This window comes from Euprymna scolopes, chromosome 14 (assembly GCF_053919585.1).
Source record: "Euprymna scolopes isolate OS-2025 chromosome 14, ASM5391958v1, whole genome shotgun sequence".
In the NCBI taxonomy this organism is placed as follows: domain Eukaryota; kingdom Metazoa; phylum Mollusca; class Cephalopoda; order Sepiida; family Sepiolidae; genus Euprymna; species Euprymna scolopes.
Window position 1 is genome coordinate 48,272,827 of NC_136495.1, and position 19,274 is coordinate 48,292,100.

A 19,274-nucleotide genomic window follows, 5' to 3' on the forward strand; every position below is an offset into this window, starting at 1 on the left:
GTGAAAGAACTGACCCACTAAATTATCGCCCCATTAGCCTCCTCCCGCTTTTCGGCAAAATATTTGAGTCCTTAGTTAATCAAGCCCTAGTCCAGCACCTAACAGCTGCTAAACTCCTGACTGACAAGCAATATGGATTCAGGCAAGCCCGTTCAACAGCAGATATCTTAACTGTAGTTTCTGAACGTATATACCGTTCATTGGATAAAACAGGGGAGAGTAGAGCGGTGGCCCTTGATATATCTAAGGCTTTTGACAGGGTATTGCACGATGGTCTTCTAAGGAAAATTAGATCATATGGAATCACTGGAAGAATTCATAATGTAATTAAATCCTTCTTAAGTAATAGAAAAATCAAAGTTGTCCTCGACGGACGTACATCCAAACAATATGACATAAATGCGGGAGTACCTCAGGGGTCTATCCTTGGACCTCTATTATTCCTGATATTCATAAACGACCTCCCTGATAATATTGTTTCGGAGATGGGTATATTTGCTGATGACACCACTCTCTATAACAGATATGAGGGGAAAACAAATGAACACATATCCAAGGAAATGGCAGAAACACTAGAGGATGACCTCCAATCCGTAGTGGAATGGGGACAAAAATGGTTGGTCACATTCAATGCTGCTAAGACTAAGCTTGTTTCCTTCAATAACTACAAGAAACCTTCTCTACCACCAATAGCAATGGCCAAGAACACATTGCCTGAAAGTACTTCTTTTAAACTCCTCGGCCTAACGTTTACAGGGAATATGAACTGGAATAGATACATTGAGAGCATTGCCAAGGCTGCTGCAAGGAAGGTTGGCTCCCTCTACCGTGCTAGAAAACTACTTACGCCTGACAGTATCCTATACCTCTATAAGGCAACCATTCACCCATGTATGGAGTACTGTTGTCACATCTGAGCTGGTGCATCTGCTGCTTGTCTCTCGCTCCTGGACAGGGTTCAAAAAAGAGTCGCCAACCTGATAGGTCCTGAACTGTCATCTAGGCTTCAACCTCTGTCCCATCGACGAGATGTTGCATCCCTCTGCCTGTTCTACAAATACTTTAATGGTGAATGCTCTGACGAACTGCAAACACTTGTACCTCCCCGACGTAACTACCCCCGACAAACCCGACAAGCTACTAAGTCTCATCCCTTTACAGTAGAGATCCCTAGGTGCAAGAAAGCCTTTTACTCCAATAGTTTCTTCCCCAGAACTGCGGGTCTTTGGAACTCCCTTCCGGGATTCTGCTTTCCCAACTGCAATGATATGCAGAAGTTCAAGTGTAATGTTAACAAACATCTTTCTACTCTTCTCCCTTCATAATGACCCCGCTAATTAAGTCCCTAATAGTAGCCCCCTGCTTCAAAGTGGCACTGTGCCTTGTTTGGGGGGAAAATTGAATAAAAAAAAAAAAAAAAAAAAAAAACTAACGTACTGCACATGCAATAACTCTTATCCCTGAGTGGCTTCCGGGCCTTAATAAGTGGTGACCACCTTGTAAAAAAAAAGAATAATTGCGCAAAATGTCAACTGACCGTCTCGGTTGTGCATTTTAACCCCATTAAATTATTTTCATTGGGAATATTCAAAGAAAACATTTCATGCATTATTGCTGAAATGCAGCCTAATTTACTGTGTAGAGTTTGTGAAAATTGGACCTCTACATTACGCCATATACATGCAAGCTGTGAGGAGGGGTGGAGGTCATATGCCCAAAATTATGAATATCAAAAATTAATCTTTGGAAAAAACACATATTTGTATAATAAAAATAATTTACTGTGACTTATTTTAATTTAAAGTTTGACACCTTTTAAAAATCACCCTATGTACATGCTGACTTATCTATGAGAATATTTAACTATTTCTTTTCTAGTTATTTTATAGTTAAGCAACATGACTGGGCATAAACTATTTTATTGAGTGAAAAATTGTGGAATCTTTAATCAAATTTTTCCTGAAAATAATTTTTTTATATGATTTCATTTTATTTTTTTTTTACTTTTAGTGATGGAAATGGCAAAGAGATTATCGTCCGCTATGATTCTGGTTTGAATAATAACTACACGTTCTATACAGATGCAAATGGCCGACAAATGTTGGAACGAAGGTAATTTTATTTGTTTTTATCATCTAAATCAGTTTTTTTTAAATTAATTATTTTTTGTGCTTCTTACCTTAACAATCAGTAAACACAAATTTGTTATTAGGTTTAAAATAATATTTCAAATTTTAGTGAACTAAAACAAGTAGAAAGTGCCTACCACCTCAATGCCATCCATGGAATCATTAATAAAATTTATGGTACTTTTGCAGTATGAGGACCATGCTATTGTCAAAACCATCTGGGAAGTTTATGGAAAATGCTTGAAGGTGCAGAAATGTTGATCGCCATAACCCTAATGCAAAAGTATCATAAAGAAAACATTTGTTTGCTATCATTGGTTTATTATAAAAAAAATCCAAATATTTATCTCTATTTAAACAAAAATTATAAATAGAAGAAATAAAATTGTAAAAATAATCATAATCTTTTCTATTAGTTATTTTTTATTACAAAAATACATTTATAGTCATGAAACTTACCTTACAATGAATGTTTTTTAATGGTTTGAATTTTTATTTTCTAAAAATTTTGTAAAATAGATTTTCTTAAAATATAACTTGATCCCAAAACCAAGGAATATTTTAACATGTATTTCATGTGGCTAAACTATATAGGTAAAAAGTTTTTACAGAAGCAAATGTTGAATAACTCCGCCTTAGTATATAATAGGTTTACTGTATGTGTGAATATATATATATATATATATATATATATATATATATATTTATTTACCAGTGGTGAAAAAAAAAAACCGGACTAAAGTGCTCAATGTGAAGTCAGAGCAGTATATAGGAAATTTATTACTGTGAGTCCAGAATGAGTTTACAAATTGTTTCAACTAGAGGAAAATCCTCAAAGAGAGGAAAAATCCAACTAGCATCATCAGAATTCATAGATGGACTAAGTTATATATATATATATGATGAGAATAATGGAAATAGTATTCCGATAAAATAGAGAAAAAAAATCTCATTTCTAAATCTTTGAGATTATTCATATTATTTAGATTATTGTATTACGTTAGGATTCTTCATCTACTGTTCTCATCTGGTGGGTTAATTTCACAACGTTTAAGTCGATGTAACTTCTGACTTTCTTTTTAAACTCTGAGAACATTTCTGTTGAATCGGCTGTTCTATAGATTAAATAAAGGGTTTTATTCAAAATTCCATGCAGATTCTAAATTGGACAAGATACACCTGAAGAAGTTCGGAAGTTACATTAATCGAAATATTGTCAAAATGACAGTCAAGATACTGACAGTAGTCCGAAGAATCCAATAATAAGAAAGAAAGTCTCTTTTTAAAAATTTAATTTAATTTCTTTACATTCTAATATATTTCAGTTATTTTATTGACCTAACCAGAAACTGCCCTTTGTACTATCAGATAAAATTAAGGGAAAATTTTATTGATCTCCTTAGATTCTTTGAAAAAATTTAATCCCTATTGAAACTCATTTGAAAGTTTTAACTGTTTACATATCGATTTTCACTATTTTATAACAAACAAACTTTTATATATAGATATTTATTCTTTTAAATTACAGAATTAACTATCGTCCAACATGGCCACTATATTTGACTGAACCTGTTGCTGGCAACTATTTCCCCATCAATACAAAAATGTTTATTAAGGTAAGTAAACCGTTTCTGCATGTTTTTTTTTTTGTTTTTTTTTTTTGCATGGATTTATTGGGAAAAATGGCGACATTTATGAAATTTACAGACTGTATTGCCATTGTCAAAATGTTAATAAACATCTTGTCTAGATAGTCAGTTAGTCTTACGTCTGACTCATAAAAAGAGTATAACAAACGTATTCCATTTCAAGAAGAAAAAAAAAACAAAAAAAAAAAACGATAGTTTATTCCTCGTAGTGAATTGGGTGAAAATCTGAAACAAAACATGAAACAAAAGGGAATTGAATTTCACTGCAATAAAGAAATAAGAAAAAGGACACAAAAACAAAGAAGAAAAGGGGAAAGCAAGCAAGTAAGAAGGCTAGAATAGTTATACAAATAAGATACTGCAACAACTGTCTAAGGAATTACTACGTTAATAAGAAAATAGTGACAAACCTAGTTAGCTTCAAATTGCATGGAAATACAGTAAATACATTGTGATACCAAGTGAAGATATAATCAAAGAAAGATACAAGGGACTAGACAAGTAAATTCAACTTAAACAAGCAATAAGAAATTAAAATAAAATATACCAGAGTTATGTAGGAAGGCGGAGAAAGCTGATAGGTGTACATCTAGTAGAGGGAAATGAGCAGAAATGATAAAATATTCCTCTTAGAAGAACCTCGAATCTCAAAGCAATTACATTGCCAAGAAATCAATAGTAAACGTATTGCTGCGAGACTAAAATCCTAGAAAGGAAAGCTCAAAGTAGCATAATGATAAAAAAAAATACCATTACAAAACATGCCTTAGACATAAACTCTATTTTCTTACTTTTTTGTGTGCTTATATAAAAAGTAAATCAGGAGTTGTCTCCTCTGCAATCAACTACTACTACTTTAACAATGTGAGCAAGGATTGCCAAATGTTAGTAGATTTTTTAGCAAAATAAATAAATGTAACATTTTAAAACTTTATAACTCTAAGAAGGATAAATAACGACCTGGTCAGAGATAGGTTAGTTTGGAAGTTAATTTCTTAAAACCATTCAGCACATGTTAAGCTGATGTTAAATCAAATATGTTGATGATTCTAAGTTTTGTTAGAGTTTGAGAAAAAACTAATTAAGGTATTTTCAATATTTATAAAAATATTGCCATTTGTGAGAGTTGGGTAGCATTTTAAACTCCTGCAAAACAAACTAGAGTTTTAAAAGGAACTTTGTCTCAAACAGTTTTTTACAGCTTCAAGCAAAATTAAAAAAAAAATAAGTTAAAAAAAAAAAATTAATTAATTAATTTTTATAAAATTAAAAAGACTAACTATAAGTATGAAAAGATCCAATCAGAGCAATGCAGACCTTGAGAGATAAACAGACATTGGAGTAATAACTATGAATTACTCCTTGTACAACACTTGCAAGACCCAGCTACTTCCAACAAAGGTTCAAGAGAATTGCCTTATGAAAGCATAAAAATTCCTCAACAAGATGAAACGCTTAGTCCTACTGAAAAGACTCGCTAGTTATTCCCAGAACCGTTTACACAATGCACAGAACAGGTGACACTTGCTAAAAGTCCATACAAAGTCTTGCATGTCATGAATACTGAATTCCTTTTCGAAAAAGAACTGTGAATCAATTCAGATGGCCATATTGAGTTGCTGTCCATTGTTGTCAAGCATTGGGTTTAGAGAAGGTAACTGTGGCAACAGTATTCGACTCCATGTCACACCTGAAAAAAACTCAGGAGTGACTATCTGAAAACTTCCTTGATTTCACCATCTGCTCCTTCACAACTCATCAGATTGTAACCTCATATACCATTATGTCTGGGGGTGCAGTTAAGAAAGAAACCAACCATATCTCCAATAACAGGAAGAACAAGCTGATTGCCAAGATGAAACTGATGTTCAGGTATCTCTTGAAGGACACCATGAGGGCTGTGTGGTTCACAGCGGCTTTTTTGAGTAGGTTGTAATCAGTAACAGCTCTATTAAGATACGTTCTTTGATTTTTGAGAATGCCAATTATTGGCCAAGAGATGTCAAATTTCCCCTGAACACCCTGTAGAATGATTTTTTAATGACATTTTTCTTTTCTCTTTACGTTTCTTATATCGACAGGACATAAATAAAGATGTGCAGTTGACCGTGTTGACTGACCGCTCCCAAGGAGGTTCTAGTTTAAAACCTGGACAAATGGAGTTGATGGTAAGTAAACTTTGTTCAATAAAAAGGATTGTTTGTTCTATTTTTTCTTCTAATTTACTCCAAAGAAGGTATGTTGCCATTAAAACATAAGGGGTTACTGTGATAGGGGTGAGATTTACAAGGCATGATCTAAGTGGGGAGTTGGGAAGCATATGTTTGTTCATATTACATTTAAATCTCTGCATGTTGGTATAGTCAGTGGAGCAGAGAGAGAATTTTAAAGAGGAAGTAGTTTGAGAAAAGAAGCTATTAAAGAAAGTTTACGGAATATTTTCGTTGAGGGGGTTAGGGTTAGGGTTAGGGTTAGGGGAGTTACAAGTGAAGTAAGTTCTTCATATCATTATTTTATTCCATTTTCTAGTTTTTGACATTGAATAGTTTGAGGGATTTCTTTATCCGCTTTTGTTAATGTTGATAAAACTAAGTTTTAAGCAATTTACATTGTCTCAGAATTTTTGCAATTCATTCTAAGTGACACTCTTCTGTGGTTGGAAAGTTTGGTCCTTACTACAGGCGATAATAATTAAGAATAACTAACATTTCTATTGGTCTCTCTCCCTATGAATAAACTCTCTCTCTGAATAAAACCTTTGAAACTGCAACAAGTCTCCATTGTGTTTCGATACATGAGTAGATTCGTCTTAAATTGAACAAAAGATCGACAAGCACAAGGGGATGGCGACACCCACACATGGAAAAATGACGATCATTGAATGAAGACCAGCAATCGTGCTCGTATGTACAAAAGAGACTTTATTTGATTTATCTGGTCACTTGATAGCTCACTGGTAAAAACGCACATGTGCAAACGTTTGTGTGACATATAAAATATTGCGGTAGAATAGGGAGACAAAATCTCATTCTAACATTGAAAAGAATTTTATTGAATCATTTTGTTGACATGTTAATGAAAGCGGAAGAGAAAAGAGGAGAGTGTTAGTAATGAAATAAAGTCCATAAGTATGGATGAAGGCAAAAAGTTAGAAAGTTCTGTTTGTAAAGAATGGGAAAAGGGTGCTAGTTCAGAGAGTGATCCGCGCTATTTTTTTAAATTGTATTTTCAAGTTTAATTAAAGTTTTATATGATTTTTTTTTATTCAATTGTAAGGTTGAAGTATAGAATAGGTACAAAACACCCTCCCCTCCCCTATGTTAAGAATGGCTTTTTAAATAATAACGTTATTATTTCATCACGGATCACTCCCTGCACTAGTACCGGGAAAAGAGTTCATATATGAAGTATGCATATCGTACACAGATGTCGAAGTCTGGCTGATAGAATAAAAAATATCCCCTCGTGGATAAAATAATATTAATGTTAAATACAGTTACTTCTTTTTGCTTGGAAAAACATTTTTTGGAAAAAACAAACAAACAAACTTGTTTAACACAAACAAATTGCAAATAAAACACTGAGTAGGCAAAGCTTTTGGGGGGGGGCATTGTTCTTAAGACTTACACCTCATAAATCAGTTTTCTATTTCACTCACACTGCAATCACCATTTAATTTTGGGGCCTCTCCCTTTTAACCGCCTCCTTAATTTGACCCTTAAAAAATTTATACATATTAAAGACCCACCAATGGAAATCATTTGGGCCTCAGTTTTATCTCTTTTTACTAAGTCTCCAATTACTTGTATACATTTATATGTACATGTATTTGCAGATATATATTTTTTTTGAAAAGATTTGTTCTTTTCTCCTAATAAACCCTTTCATTTTTTTCTCGCTCCTGTTTTAAATTAATTTGTTGATTTGTTTTTACACTACCCACCTTATCAAAATCACTTATCTACGATTTTCGACCGCGTGCTCAAAACAATATGTATATTTACATATTCAATGTTTTGTTTTATTTTAAGACTTTGAAGAAATTTGGGTACTTGTACAGTTTAATCAAGACATTAAAAAAATGGAAAAATCAAAAAGAGGCCTTGTATGCATCAGCATTCATTTTTTTCTTTCTTTTTCCCAAACTCATCCCTATAACATGTAAGGCAAGCATGCAATTTGGGTCTTTTATTTGAAGTGATGTAAATTTTCTTAGAAAATTTATACAACAAAAATTAGTTTGATGCTTTTATTCTTTTTTATATATCAAATTAATAAATTTAAACTTTGAATAAACAAATGATATTTATTGAATATAAAAAAACGCTCTCAGCACAATAATGGCGTAAAAATAGTTCTTAAAAAGGTGATATTGTACATATCCGTTATGGAATGAAGTTATCAAAAATAAAAATCCACTTGATTTCATCAAGTAGTTTTTTTTTTCTTTTACAGTGAAAAAACAATTTGTTATGATACCGAGCAAAATTTTCGATTTTTAGGAAGAAAAGCCAGTATTAAAGATGGGAAGGGGGTGTCGGCGCTTTAAACTGAGTTATCTCCCCATGGCATATACAACAAAAAAAAATCAAAGATGGCTACCTTCAACGTGCTGTCATAAAAACGTGTTTTTCCGCTGTAAAAAAAAAAAAAAAAATACACAATCAAGTTAAGTAATTTTTTTTCTGGAGATCTTCAGTCCCAAACGGATACGTACAATATAACCTTTTTTTCGATATTTTCATTTTTAATGCCTTAATTAAACTGTACAAGTACCGAAATTTGATTTATATGTTATTTTTTTCAAATGAAATAATGACAAAATGTTTATGAATATATAAATTTTGGCTTTTCATTATATATAAGAATATAATATATATATATATATATATATATATATATATATATATATATATATATATATATATATATAATTACTTAATTTAATCACATAAATTAATATATGAAAGTATAAATTTATTCATAAACTTTAAGTATTTACTTAAACAGTACTCAATACGTAGGTAGAGCTAGGTAGTAAATTATGAAATATATATATATATATATATATGGCAATTAAGCTACACAGAATATTTTGTGTTTCATCCACACCATATATATATATATACACAATTTTCCCATTTTTTTGTCTTATGTCAGTAATTCATTTATTTGTCATACTCAGTAATTCTTTTTTTGGAATTTCTTGTTATTTGAATTTTACTTGTTGTAAAATGGAAAAAAAATGAATAAAAATGCAGTTTCTTTTTTAAAGTCATCTATAAATTCTGTTTGTCAATATAAAAAAAGCGTTTACTTCTCTTTAGTATTCTTTTCCCCATAAAATAATTTTTTCTTGCTCACCCCTGCTATTCTAAAGAAAGACCTGCTTGCTTGATCAAAGCGATTCTCCTTAATCAATCAACAGACACCCTATTTGTCGAGCTGAATGCAAAAGGTCCTTATTCTCCTTTTCTGAATGTAAAGCGGCCCAATCAACACGCAAGAAACCTTTCCTCCTTAATTTGAATGCGAGCATCTTACTTTCAACATTCAGAGGGCCATCTGTTTCTCAGATGTAAAAGAACTTTATACTTGGACTTCTAAAGCCACATACATAATCAGTTTATCAAGGACTCTTCGTTATTATTGTCCAATTTAATAACTCAATACATATATTATCCTTATCTCAGTATTGTGTGTCTTCTGTACCTTTTTCTTTCAGAATTCCAACTTTGGCAAGGGAGATTTAAAGCACTTTCTTACCAAACCATTTTATCAACAATAATATTTAGATTAATTTCTATTAAAGATCTCATCCAATGCTTCACAAAAATTCCCTCTAATTTTTTTTTTTTTTTTCTTAATTAATCAAATATGTAATTTTATTCAATTTTAGCTTCATCGAAGACTTCTCTATGATGATGGTCGTGGTGTTGGAGAACCCTTGAATGAAGTAGGTGTGGATGGTCGTGGGTTGATTGTACGAGGTTAGTAGAACTGTGTTTTTATTTGGATTGATGAAATCGATTTCTAACAGTTGATTTTATGGTTCTCCCCTTGAAATGACAAAACAGGTGTGGACCTAAAATATATTTGCATTAACATTGCTTTTACATGCTGGCATGTGTTGGACAACTTTATAAAAATTGATTTCCAAACAAACCCATCTTTGACCAGATCTTTATTTATTCCGCTTTCTCTCAAGTATATCCTTATCGTTTCCTTTTGTTGTTTCTCTGTGCTTTTTCCTGCCAACTAACCTTGATACCTTAATTGTTTTAGATTTACATATCCAAGAATTTCCATCCATTCTTTCAATGTGATCAAACTAACAAAGTCTCCTGTACACACATCTCCCTATACTGTCCTGATTTAATTTTCCTCTGAGTTCATCAGAACTAAGCCTACATTTGCGAGCTTGTCCCTGCTCTATTGTTATTTTCATAGCAAGTGCTCGACTGAACTCTAATCTATGATCCTACCTGCCCTTGGCAAACTTTCACAAAAACCATTTGACTAGCTGCAACCACTATATACGATTTCCCTATTTGTGCCTAAATCTAAATGCAGATTCCATGAACAAAGCTTCTTTCCAAGAACTGCCCACCTATGAAACACTGTTCTGCTGGTCTGCTTCCCAGTTGAATGCAATATGGTAGCAAATAAGTTCTTATTGAGCTGTCCCCATAAATAATCAAATTCTACCCAATTTACACCATTAACAATTACTACACTATCATCTTACATTCATTAACTCTTATCCTTTAGTGGCCTTCGAGCCTTGATAAGTGATGACTCTCAAGTAAAAAACCAAAAAAACTCACATTACTCATCCATATCATTTTCGTTTATCTCTCCATGCAACGTATCTCCTCAATCCTCACTGACCACTGTTGTTCTACAGATTTTTTTTTACAAAAAGTAAATAATTGCAGTCAATCTTTCTCTTTATCACCTGTTTTACATTCTAGCATGATTTTGATGGCTTTTAAATATTGACTTTCAAACTAATCTGTATCTGGACAGATCTCTCTCTCTCTCTCTCTCTCTCTCTCTCTCTCTCTCTCTCTCTCTCTCTCAAATCCATCCTTATCACTTCCTTGATCTTCCTCTATGAACTAACCCTGCTCCCTTAACTGTCCAAATCAAGCATGCTCACCTCTCTAATTTGAGCAAAATTTCCGGTCTTGGGAAAGATGATTGCTTTATTACAATCATGTTGAATGACCTCAGCTGTCAACATTGCATTAAAGGTCAAATGCACCCATGTGGAAAGTATCCTTGGCAAGGCCTTGTATGCATCAGCATTCATTTTTTTCTTTCTTTTTCCCAAACTCATCCCATGTAAGACAAGCATGCAATTTGGGTCTTTTATTTGAAGTGAAGCAAATTTTCTTAGAAAATTTATACAACAAAAATTAGTTTGATGCCTTTATTCTTTTTTATATACCAAATTAATAAATTTAAAGAGACTAGTAACTTTGAATAAACAAATGCATAAAAATTATATTTATTGAATATAAAAACACTCTCAGCACAATAATGGCATAAAAATAGTTCTTAAAAATCAATTTTAACTTTATACAGGATATTCATAAACTGAAATGTATTTTTATGATATAATACAGAATCTTGGCTGAAATAAACTTGATGGATTAGAATTCCCTTTCAGAGTGAAATTTTCTCTGAACAATTTTAGCAGCTAAAAAAAAAAAAAAAGATTTCTGTTGACTGGAAATCTTACCTCTAGTAAAAAGACCCCAAATGTTGGATCTCTCTGTCTGTTTTAGGAATGGCTTTGATTCAGTCCACAATCTAAATATTAATTTTCTTGTCTATACGTCCAGTGTCACAAAAAAAAAAAACCATCATCGTCACAAATATTAATTAATGAGAAACAAATTACCTCCCTTTATAGTTGTTCTTTATCAGTAAAAAATCATTAAAACTATTTTCTCTCTAAAAAAAAAACATGGCTGTTTGTTTACGGTTTCAAATTGGCTATTTTATTTTATAATTTGGCTATTTTATTTTATAATTTGGCTATTTTATTTTATAATTAAAAAAAAAGTCATGTTGAGAGGAGACTAAGTTTTTTATTTGATTATAGTTTTTTTAATTAAAAAAAAATGTGCAAGTGAATTGACATCTGTTCCTTTATAATTTATATAAAAAATTATTCAGAAAAAAAAAAAACAATGTTGTGTGATGAATTTTCATTGAAAAAAAATAAAAAAATTTTAAATCAATTCTTTTTAGCTTTAAAAGGTTAAAAAAGAATTTGCTAAAAACTTGTTTTGAATTCGTCGTTATTTGTTTTATTTTTATTTTGTTATTCATTTTATTTATGTGTTTTAAAATTTTTTAACTACCCTGGAATTTCCACGGGTTCTGCTAGTCAATATTATTTTTGTTGATATTCCATAGCTCAAACATAAAGGTAAAAAAAATAAAAAATATACCATCAAGTCTAACGTAAACAAGTTTTTGATAAACCATTCCATATAAGTTAACAAATTTACCGAATCTCCATTACTAACGGTTACTATATTGTCCAATTTCTACTGTACACTCTTTAACCCTTATCCTGGAGTGGCCTCTTGGCCTTGATAAGTGGTGATGCCTATGTAAAAAAAAAAAAAGAAAAAAGTTTATTATACTAAAGCTGAGTTAATGTTTATTTTCCTATAAATATACTGCATAATCACATTGACATTCAGTTTTTCATTAGACTACTTAAGTTAAGCAATGTTGAGCCTGGTCAATACCAGATGGGTGACCATTTGGGAATACCAGATGCTGTATGTAGGAGGATGTCATCACCTCTCTACAAAAACCTAGCGTTGTCATCTCACCTGACTGGAATATGCATGCAACTGGGGATTGCTCATGAATTTATGAAGCCGGTTCAACCCGCTTAGGGCTGTTTGCTGTATTATTCTATAATCGCACAAAATATATCCTAGAATATTCATAAGTTTTAGGATTTGAGTTATGTTTGAAGAAAAAAATGCAAACTTTTTTTACTTGTCCTAATTAAGTGTAATTTGCAATTAACTTGCTAAGTGACTCATCTCTTATTAGGTTTCTATCACTCTCACTTTAGTTGATCCTCTCCCACCCTCTACTCATATTTTATTATTTTATATGGTTATCTACCACTATCGTCTTTTATCACTCTCTCTGTTAAAAATTGAAGGTAATAAATATTAGATCTCTTAGACTCTTGTATGAATGGCCTTGAATTTTTATCTTCTGTTTCATTATGTGAATGTACATTTAATTCTTTTATAGATTTTAATTTGTAATTTCTTTTTAAATCTCTCTTTTTCTTTTTTTTCTCCAAGAATTTTTATCTGCCATATTATCGATGTGCACGAAACGTTTAATAACTAATTTTCGATCATTTTCTTGCATTTTTTTTTCCAGGCAAGCATTATATTTATCTGGACAAAGTCCAAACATCTACAGAATTCCATCGGCAACAAGCGATAGAAATTTTCTTAAAACCAACTTTATCTTTCTCTCAACTGAACATGCATCCACAGAATTGGTCTTCCACATTCCGCACTCAGGTAAATAAGTTTCAAATTTCGATTCTTTTTTTTTTTCATTTGAGTAAAATGTTTTTATTTTTGCATTTTATTTTCAATATTTGGGAAAAAAAATCAATTTTTTTAAAAGGATATTTTAAAAATATTTCAACAAAATAATTTAATTAAAAAATTAAATTAACTAGAATGCTTTTTGGTTTATTTAATGTTTTTGTTAATTGTTCAGATTGTTGGATATTTAAAATCCATTTGGAAATATTTAAACTGGCAAATAGTCATTTAAATTGGCCTTAAAATTCTTAGCAAATTCTAATGTATTAAAAAAGTGAAATTTTGAAAGATATTTGCACCTATTAATCTTACAATTATAGATATTAAAAACATTAGATTAGCAAAATTAGTTCTAGTTTTACAATAATTTGGTTCAAGACAGGTTCAGATCTGATGAGCTTAGAGTAAGATGGAGAGTATAGAGAGATGAGTGCAGAATAGGAGGCTTCAATGGTCACATTGAAAAAAAACAGATGAATGTAGAATAATTGATGTAGAAAAAATCAGGCCAATGAAAACAGGAGAGCAAGTGATAAAGATGGATTATAAGAAAGAGATATTAATAAAGACCTGGTCAGAGATAAATAGTTTGGAAATCAATTTCTAATAGCCATCTAACACTTACCAGACTGTAAACTAGACGTTATACCAAATATAAAGTTAAAGAAGCTATAATGCTATCTTGGTCAATACTTTTCCCGAGTTTGGAGACAGCCTTGGGGTAGTTTCTTGAGAGGCTTCTCCATCAGCACTTGTTAAATAAGGGCATATTCTCAAGTGTCATTTTATGCATGGATGCACGACGTTGTCCTTTAGGAATTTCTGGCATTAATGAATGTCAATCACTGTCCTGTTAATGTTTCATTTTTTTTCCTGATTATTTTCCCTCTGAGTTTTTAATACTGTCAGTTAAGATTACCTTATTTGGAAATGCTTATATATTTCTCTCCTTTTTTGTTATTATGGAACTTGATCATCTTTCATTCTTTTTGGCTCCTTACATCAAATGGCTTCATGCTTTGTCCGGAGCAATTCCCACAAAAAAGTGAATCGTTAATAATAAATAAAAATTTGCTTTTCCTCGTGTCATTTTTTTCTGTTAGGCGACATGCCTCAGAGATGATATTGGTGAGAGTACGTCTAAATGAAAAATGAGGAAGAATTATGGTCTTGATTCTCGACCATGTGTTAGCATAAAAGTTCTTACAGGTTGACAAGACTTTGGGGTAAATAACTCTAGTATATAAAACAATTTGTCCTCAAATTAGGTCATTCTAGTTGCTAGGTAACTGTTTTCTACATCCTTATCTACCTGCTTATGTAAATTACAAGTGTTGTAACAAAGGATGTTCTTCCATATAATACATCCAACATACTATTTTACAAGCTTGTGTGAATCTCAAATGTTGTGCCAAAATAATTGTATGTTCTTCTGGTCAGCACTTTCCCAAGTAATAGTACAGGAGACTGAACTCATGTGTATTTATGTAAGAGGTTTCTCCATCAGCACTTGTTAAATGTGTGTGTATTCTCTTTTCTATTATGTATGGGTGCGTATTCTCTTTTCTATTATGTATGGGTGTGTATTCTCTTTTCTATTATGTATGGGTGCGTATTCTCTTTTCTATTATGTATGGGTGCATGTCTCTGAATTTCTGGTGTTAATGACTGTCCAGCACTGTCCTATTGATGTTTCAACTTTTAAGTCTGGTTATTTTACCTGAGTTTTTATTACCATCAGTTAAAAGACACACTTGTTTTGGAGTGATTCTACTCTCCTCTCCTTTATCTTTGAACTTTTTTTTTTTTAAAACACCTTACATGAAGTGGATTCATACCTTCTTTGGGATAAGCGTTGACTCATTAATAAAAAAGACCCCCCCCCCCACACACACACGGCATCTCTTCAGAAGTGATGGGAGTATGTCTAAGTGAAAAATTAGATCATTCTAGTTGCTAAGTAACTGTTTCCTACATTTTTATCTACTTGTTTATGTAAACTGTCAGGAGGAGGTTTTACTGTTGTTAGGACAAAGGACATTCCTCCATATAATACATTCAATGTACTATTTTACAAGCTTATGTCAATCTCCAATGTTTTGCCAAAATAATGGTATATCCGTCTTCTTTCAGTGGCGTGCCATCCAATCTCAGCTTCCAGCAAATGTTAACCTTCTGACTTTACAACAATGGGGAAGACACAAATTATTGATCCGTCTTGAACATATCTTTGAGAAAAATGAAGGCCCACTTTCCAAGCCTGCTACTGTTTCGTTGAAGGTAAGTCCTTTTTTCACTTGTTGCTATAAATCACACATGCGTGTGTGCACATAATTTTCAGATCACACACACACACACACACACACACACACACACACACACACACACACACACAAAATACAAATAGATATACAAAGAAGTCCTCAAATTAGATCACATGCTTCACCATCTGCATATCAGGACTCTAAACTGGATTTTTATTCAGGATTTACTCCCTTAGCCTTTGTCTTTACCAAGGCAGTGGAGCTATTTGCCCATACTGGGTGAAAATTTGAAATATTTCCAATTTTAACTAAGATCCTCATCATAGTTATTATAATATCGAAATAAAAATGAAATCCGAATGTGATTCTTAAAAAAAAAGTCAGGCGAACATAAGTATATATGTAAATATGCATTGTAAACATAAATTACGTAAATTAGAATGTAAAATAATTTTGGATAATTTATAAGCAATTTAATATTTTTAGTTATGCAAGAATTTTTTTAGTAGATATTTCAGTTTATGAATCTTGAAATAAAATCAAAACGAAACGATGGTTGTGGTTGTGACCCAATGAGTCACGAGTATCTCTAGTATATAAAAATTTTGTGTATATGTTTATCTACTTCTATGTTTAAAATTCTCTTTTAAACTTTTTTTTTTTTTTACATGGTGGTCACCACTTATCAAGGCCCGGAAGCCACTCAGGGATAAGGGTTATTGCAAGTACAGTACGTTAGTGTGGAGATTTAATGAAGTGTTTACTTAAGAGGGCGGTTCATTAGGAATTTGTTAACGTTGGACTTAAAGACATCCAAGTTGTAGTCAGGTGGAAAGCAGGCAGACGGAACAGAGTTCCACAGGCGTGCAGTTCTAAGAAAGAAGCTTTGTTCATGGAATCCACGTTTTGATTTAGGCACAGATAAAGAGTGGGGGAAATTTTTCACAGTGGATTCAGCTAGACGGGTGTTTTTCGTGAAAGAATTTTGGAACACAGATGTTAGGTATAAATTGCTGTAATGTGGGTTATATTTACTTTAATTTATGCAAAAAGGGGATGTTATACATGATGCAACATTTTGAACATGAACTCAAATTCTACTCTTTAACTTCTCTTGGGATTTTCTGCCTTTCTGTTTAATCTAACTTTATGTGGAAATTCAATTTCTAACATTATTTTGCAACATCATGTTCGATCTTGTTGATCAGATTCATCCTAAATCAGTTGATAAAATGCAGACAACAAAGTGATTGTATATATATTTGTTTTTTTATTAATGATCTTTTGTTTTTGTAGACTCTTTTCATTCCATACAATGTGACATCACTGGAAGAAATGGTTCTTGGTGGAAATTTAAAACTCTCCGATCTTCACAGATTGAAGTGGAGAACACAAGAAAACTTTGCATTCCCAGGTTTGTACATTTTGATATTTTTTTTTCTTTTCTGTTTCATAAATTTTCACATGAGAATTGATAATATATATTGCTTGGATATTTTCATCTCGGAAATTTTTCTTGCATTTTAGAAAAATCTTCTTCAGTTGCATATTGTCAAACTTGGGAATCTATATGAAATTTCAAATAAATGATTCCAGTTGAATATATATATATATTCAACTGGAATCATTTATATATATATATATATATATATATATATATATATATATATATATATATATTCAACTGGAATCATTTATTTGAAATTTCATATAGATTCCCAAGTTTGACAATATGACAAAAAACAACAACATATTCAGACATCTACCACAAACCCACAGACACTCAACAATACCTCCACTTCAAAAGCTACCATCCTATAAACACACACACACACACACACACACACACACACACACACACCCTAAAGGAAAAGAAAAAAAAACACTAACAGAAAGAGAGAGTGACTACAGCCAGGTCAGCAGCCCAACAAGCCCAATAAAAGAGTAATAAAAATTGAACATGCCAATGAATAATAGACACTTTCACGCCTCCACCCCTTGGAAACACTTCAAATGAACTACGAAAATGCCATTTTTACATCTCCAACACATTTGAAAATAATTTCTGACAAGGACGCTTCACTGAAGGTCTGAAACGTGTAAAAACGATTTCAATGATTTAAAAACATTATTACAATGATCCAAACATAATTCTCAATAAAAAACCAAGACATGGAATAATAAAATAATGTTAAAAAATACACATTGTTGGTGACTACCCCCTTATTTAAATATATATATATATATATATATATATATATATATATATATATATATATATATATTACATAGAAAAATGTGAACATGAAAAGTAATATGGTTAAAGCAGATTTAAATGAGTAAAACTAACACTTAACCATATATTCAAACACGGTATAGTTATCCATACACAAAATATGGCTGCCCCCATCATTGTGTTATAAGTTATGGAATTTATAACCAACATAATGAAAAAAAGAAAGCCAAAAATTATTTTCATCAGCATTTCGTCGCTATTGTTCAAAATCTTTCTTTCAAAAGTTACAATTTGAAATAGACACAACAGTACAACACATATTTCAAATTTTATTTTATTGTATTAAAAGTTACAATTTGAAATTTTGTGGTTTTCATCATATAAGTCACCTTGACAGTTTTTGAACAATAAAGATAAAATCTTCTTTGTCTTGAAGCGGCATTCACCCTGGATTGGTTAAGCTGGCTCCTTCCAATATATTCACTGCATCTCGCATGAAAGCTGACGAAATTAAGCAATCCACCGTGAATGCTATCGCTATCGACAACCAGTCACGGTTCCAACAGCAAACACCATAGATTGTTGGATCCAGAATCTGTTCAGTATCTTGCTTAACCGTTCTGAACTATATTTTAAGCTGGCCACTGCATCGCTTCTTTCAGCCCTGAGGAGGAACTGGATCGATAGCTTCTCTGAGATCACTTTGTTGATAGTAGAGGCCATAAAAAGCCCAGTGAAGGTGTCTCGTGATGAAATGTTGCTGAATATAAATTTTTTTAAAAATATTTTAAAGAGTTTTTTTAGGGGAGAGAATGTGGGTAGGGGGTCTAGTATCCATTTTATTGTCATGAGACCATCTTCCCAGGTATTACCTCCTTCTTTTGGAGGGCAATGTAGTATATATTCGTGTGCTATATATACTAGAAAAAATTGCTCTCTCTGGTTGCATGGTTTTTCTAATTCATATTATATATTAATATCATAGAATTTTGTGCAGTTTACCAAAAAACTTGTTTCAATTCAAAATTTTGGAAAAAAAATCATTTAGATGTCTTATCATCGGCAAAAATTATTTGACGATATTTATTTGCATTTTTTATATATATATATATAACTTGGAAGTCATTGTAACAATTTACACTTCTGTTTTTGTTTTTATAGATGCTGTCAATGTCAAGACTCACGATTCACTGGATGTCACACTTTCCCCAATGGAAATCCGAACATTTATTGTTACATTCACCGAAAACAAATAATTTAAAAAACTTTTTAAAAAATACTTTTATTTTAAATATATATTTTAAAAATTATTTATCAAAACGTTAAACTTTTTTATTGCATTCAAAATAATTTTATTTAATCATCCAGATTTTTATAGAAAAAGGATC

The 19,274-nt window shown here is 31.7% G+C and overlaps 1 protein-coding gene across 1 annotated transcript in view; it reads left to right on the forward strand.

Moving 5' to 3' along the window:
• LOC145292983 (lysosomal alpha-mannosidase-like) overlaps positions 1 to 19,274 on the forward strand; it is an 87,100-nt gene extending 67,826 nt beyond the window's left edge. The window contains exons 19-26 of the mRNA XM_080139225.1: positions 2,011 to 2,112; positions 3,658 to 3,745; positions 5,860 to 5,946; positions 9,678 to 9,768; positions 13,211 to 13,356; positions 15,520 to 15,666; positions 16,947 to 17,064; positions 19,048 to 19,274. Coding sequence (XP_079995351.1) covers positions 2,011 to 2,112; positions 3,658 to 3,745; positions 5,860 to 5,946; positions 9,678 to 9,768; positions 13,211 to 13,356; positions 15,520 to 15,666; positions 16,947 to 17,064; positions 19,048 to 19,142 — 874 coding nt within the window. The 3' untranslated portion in view covers positions 19,143 to 19,274. The remainder of the gene's footprint in view (positions 1 to 2,010; positions 2,113 to 3,657; positions 3,746 to 5,859; positions 5,947 to 9,677; positions 9,769 to 13,210; positions 13,357 to 15,519; positions 15,667 to 16,946; positions 17,065 to 19,047) is intronic.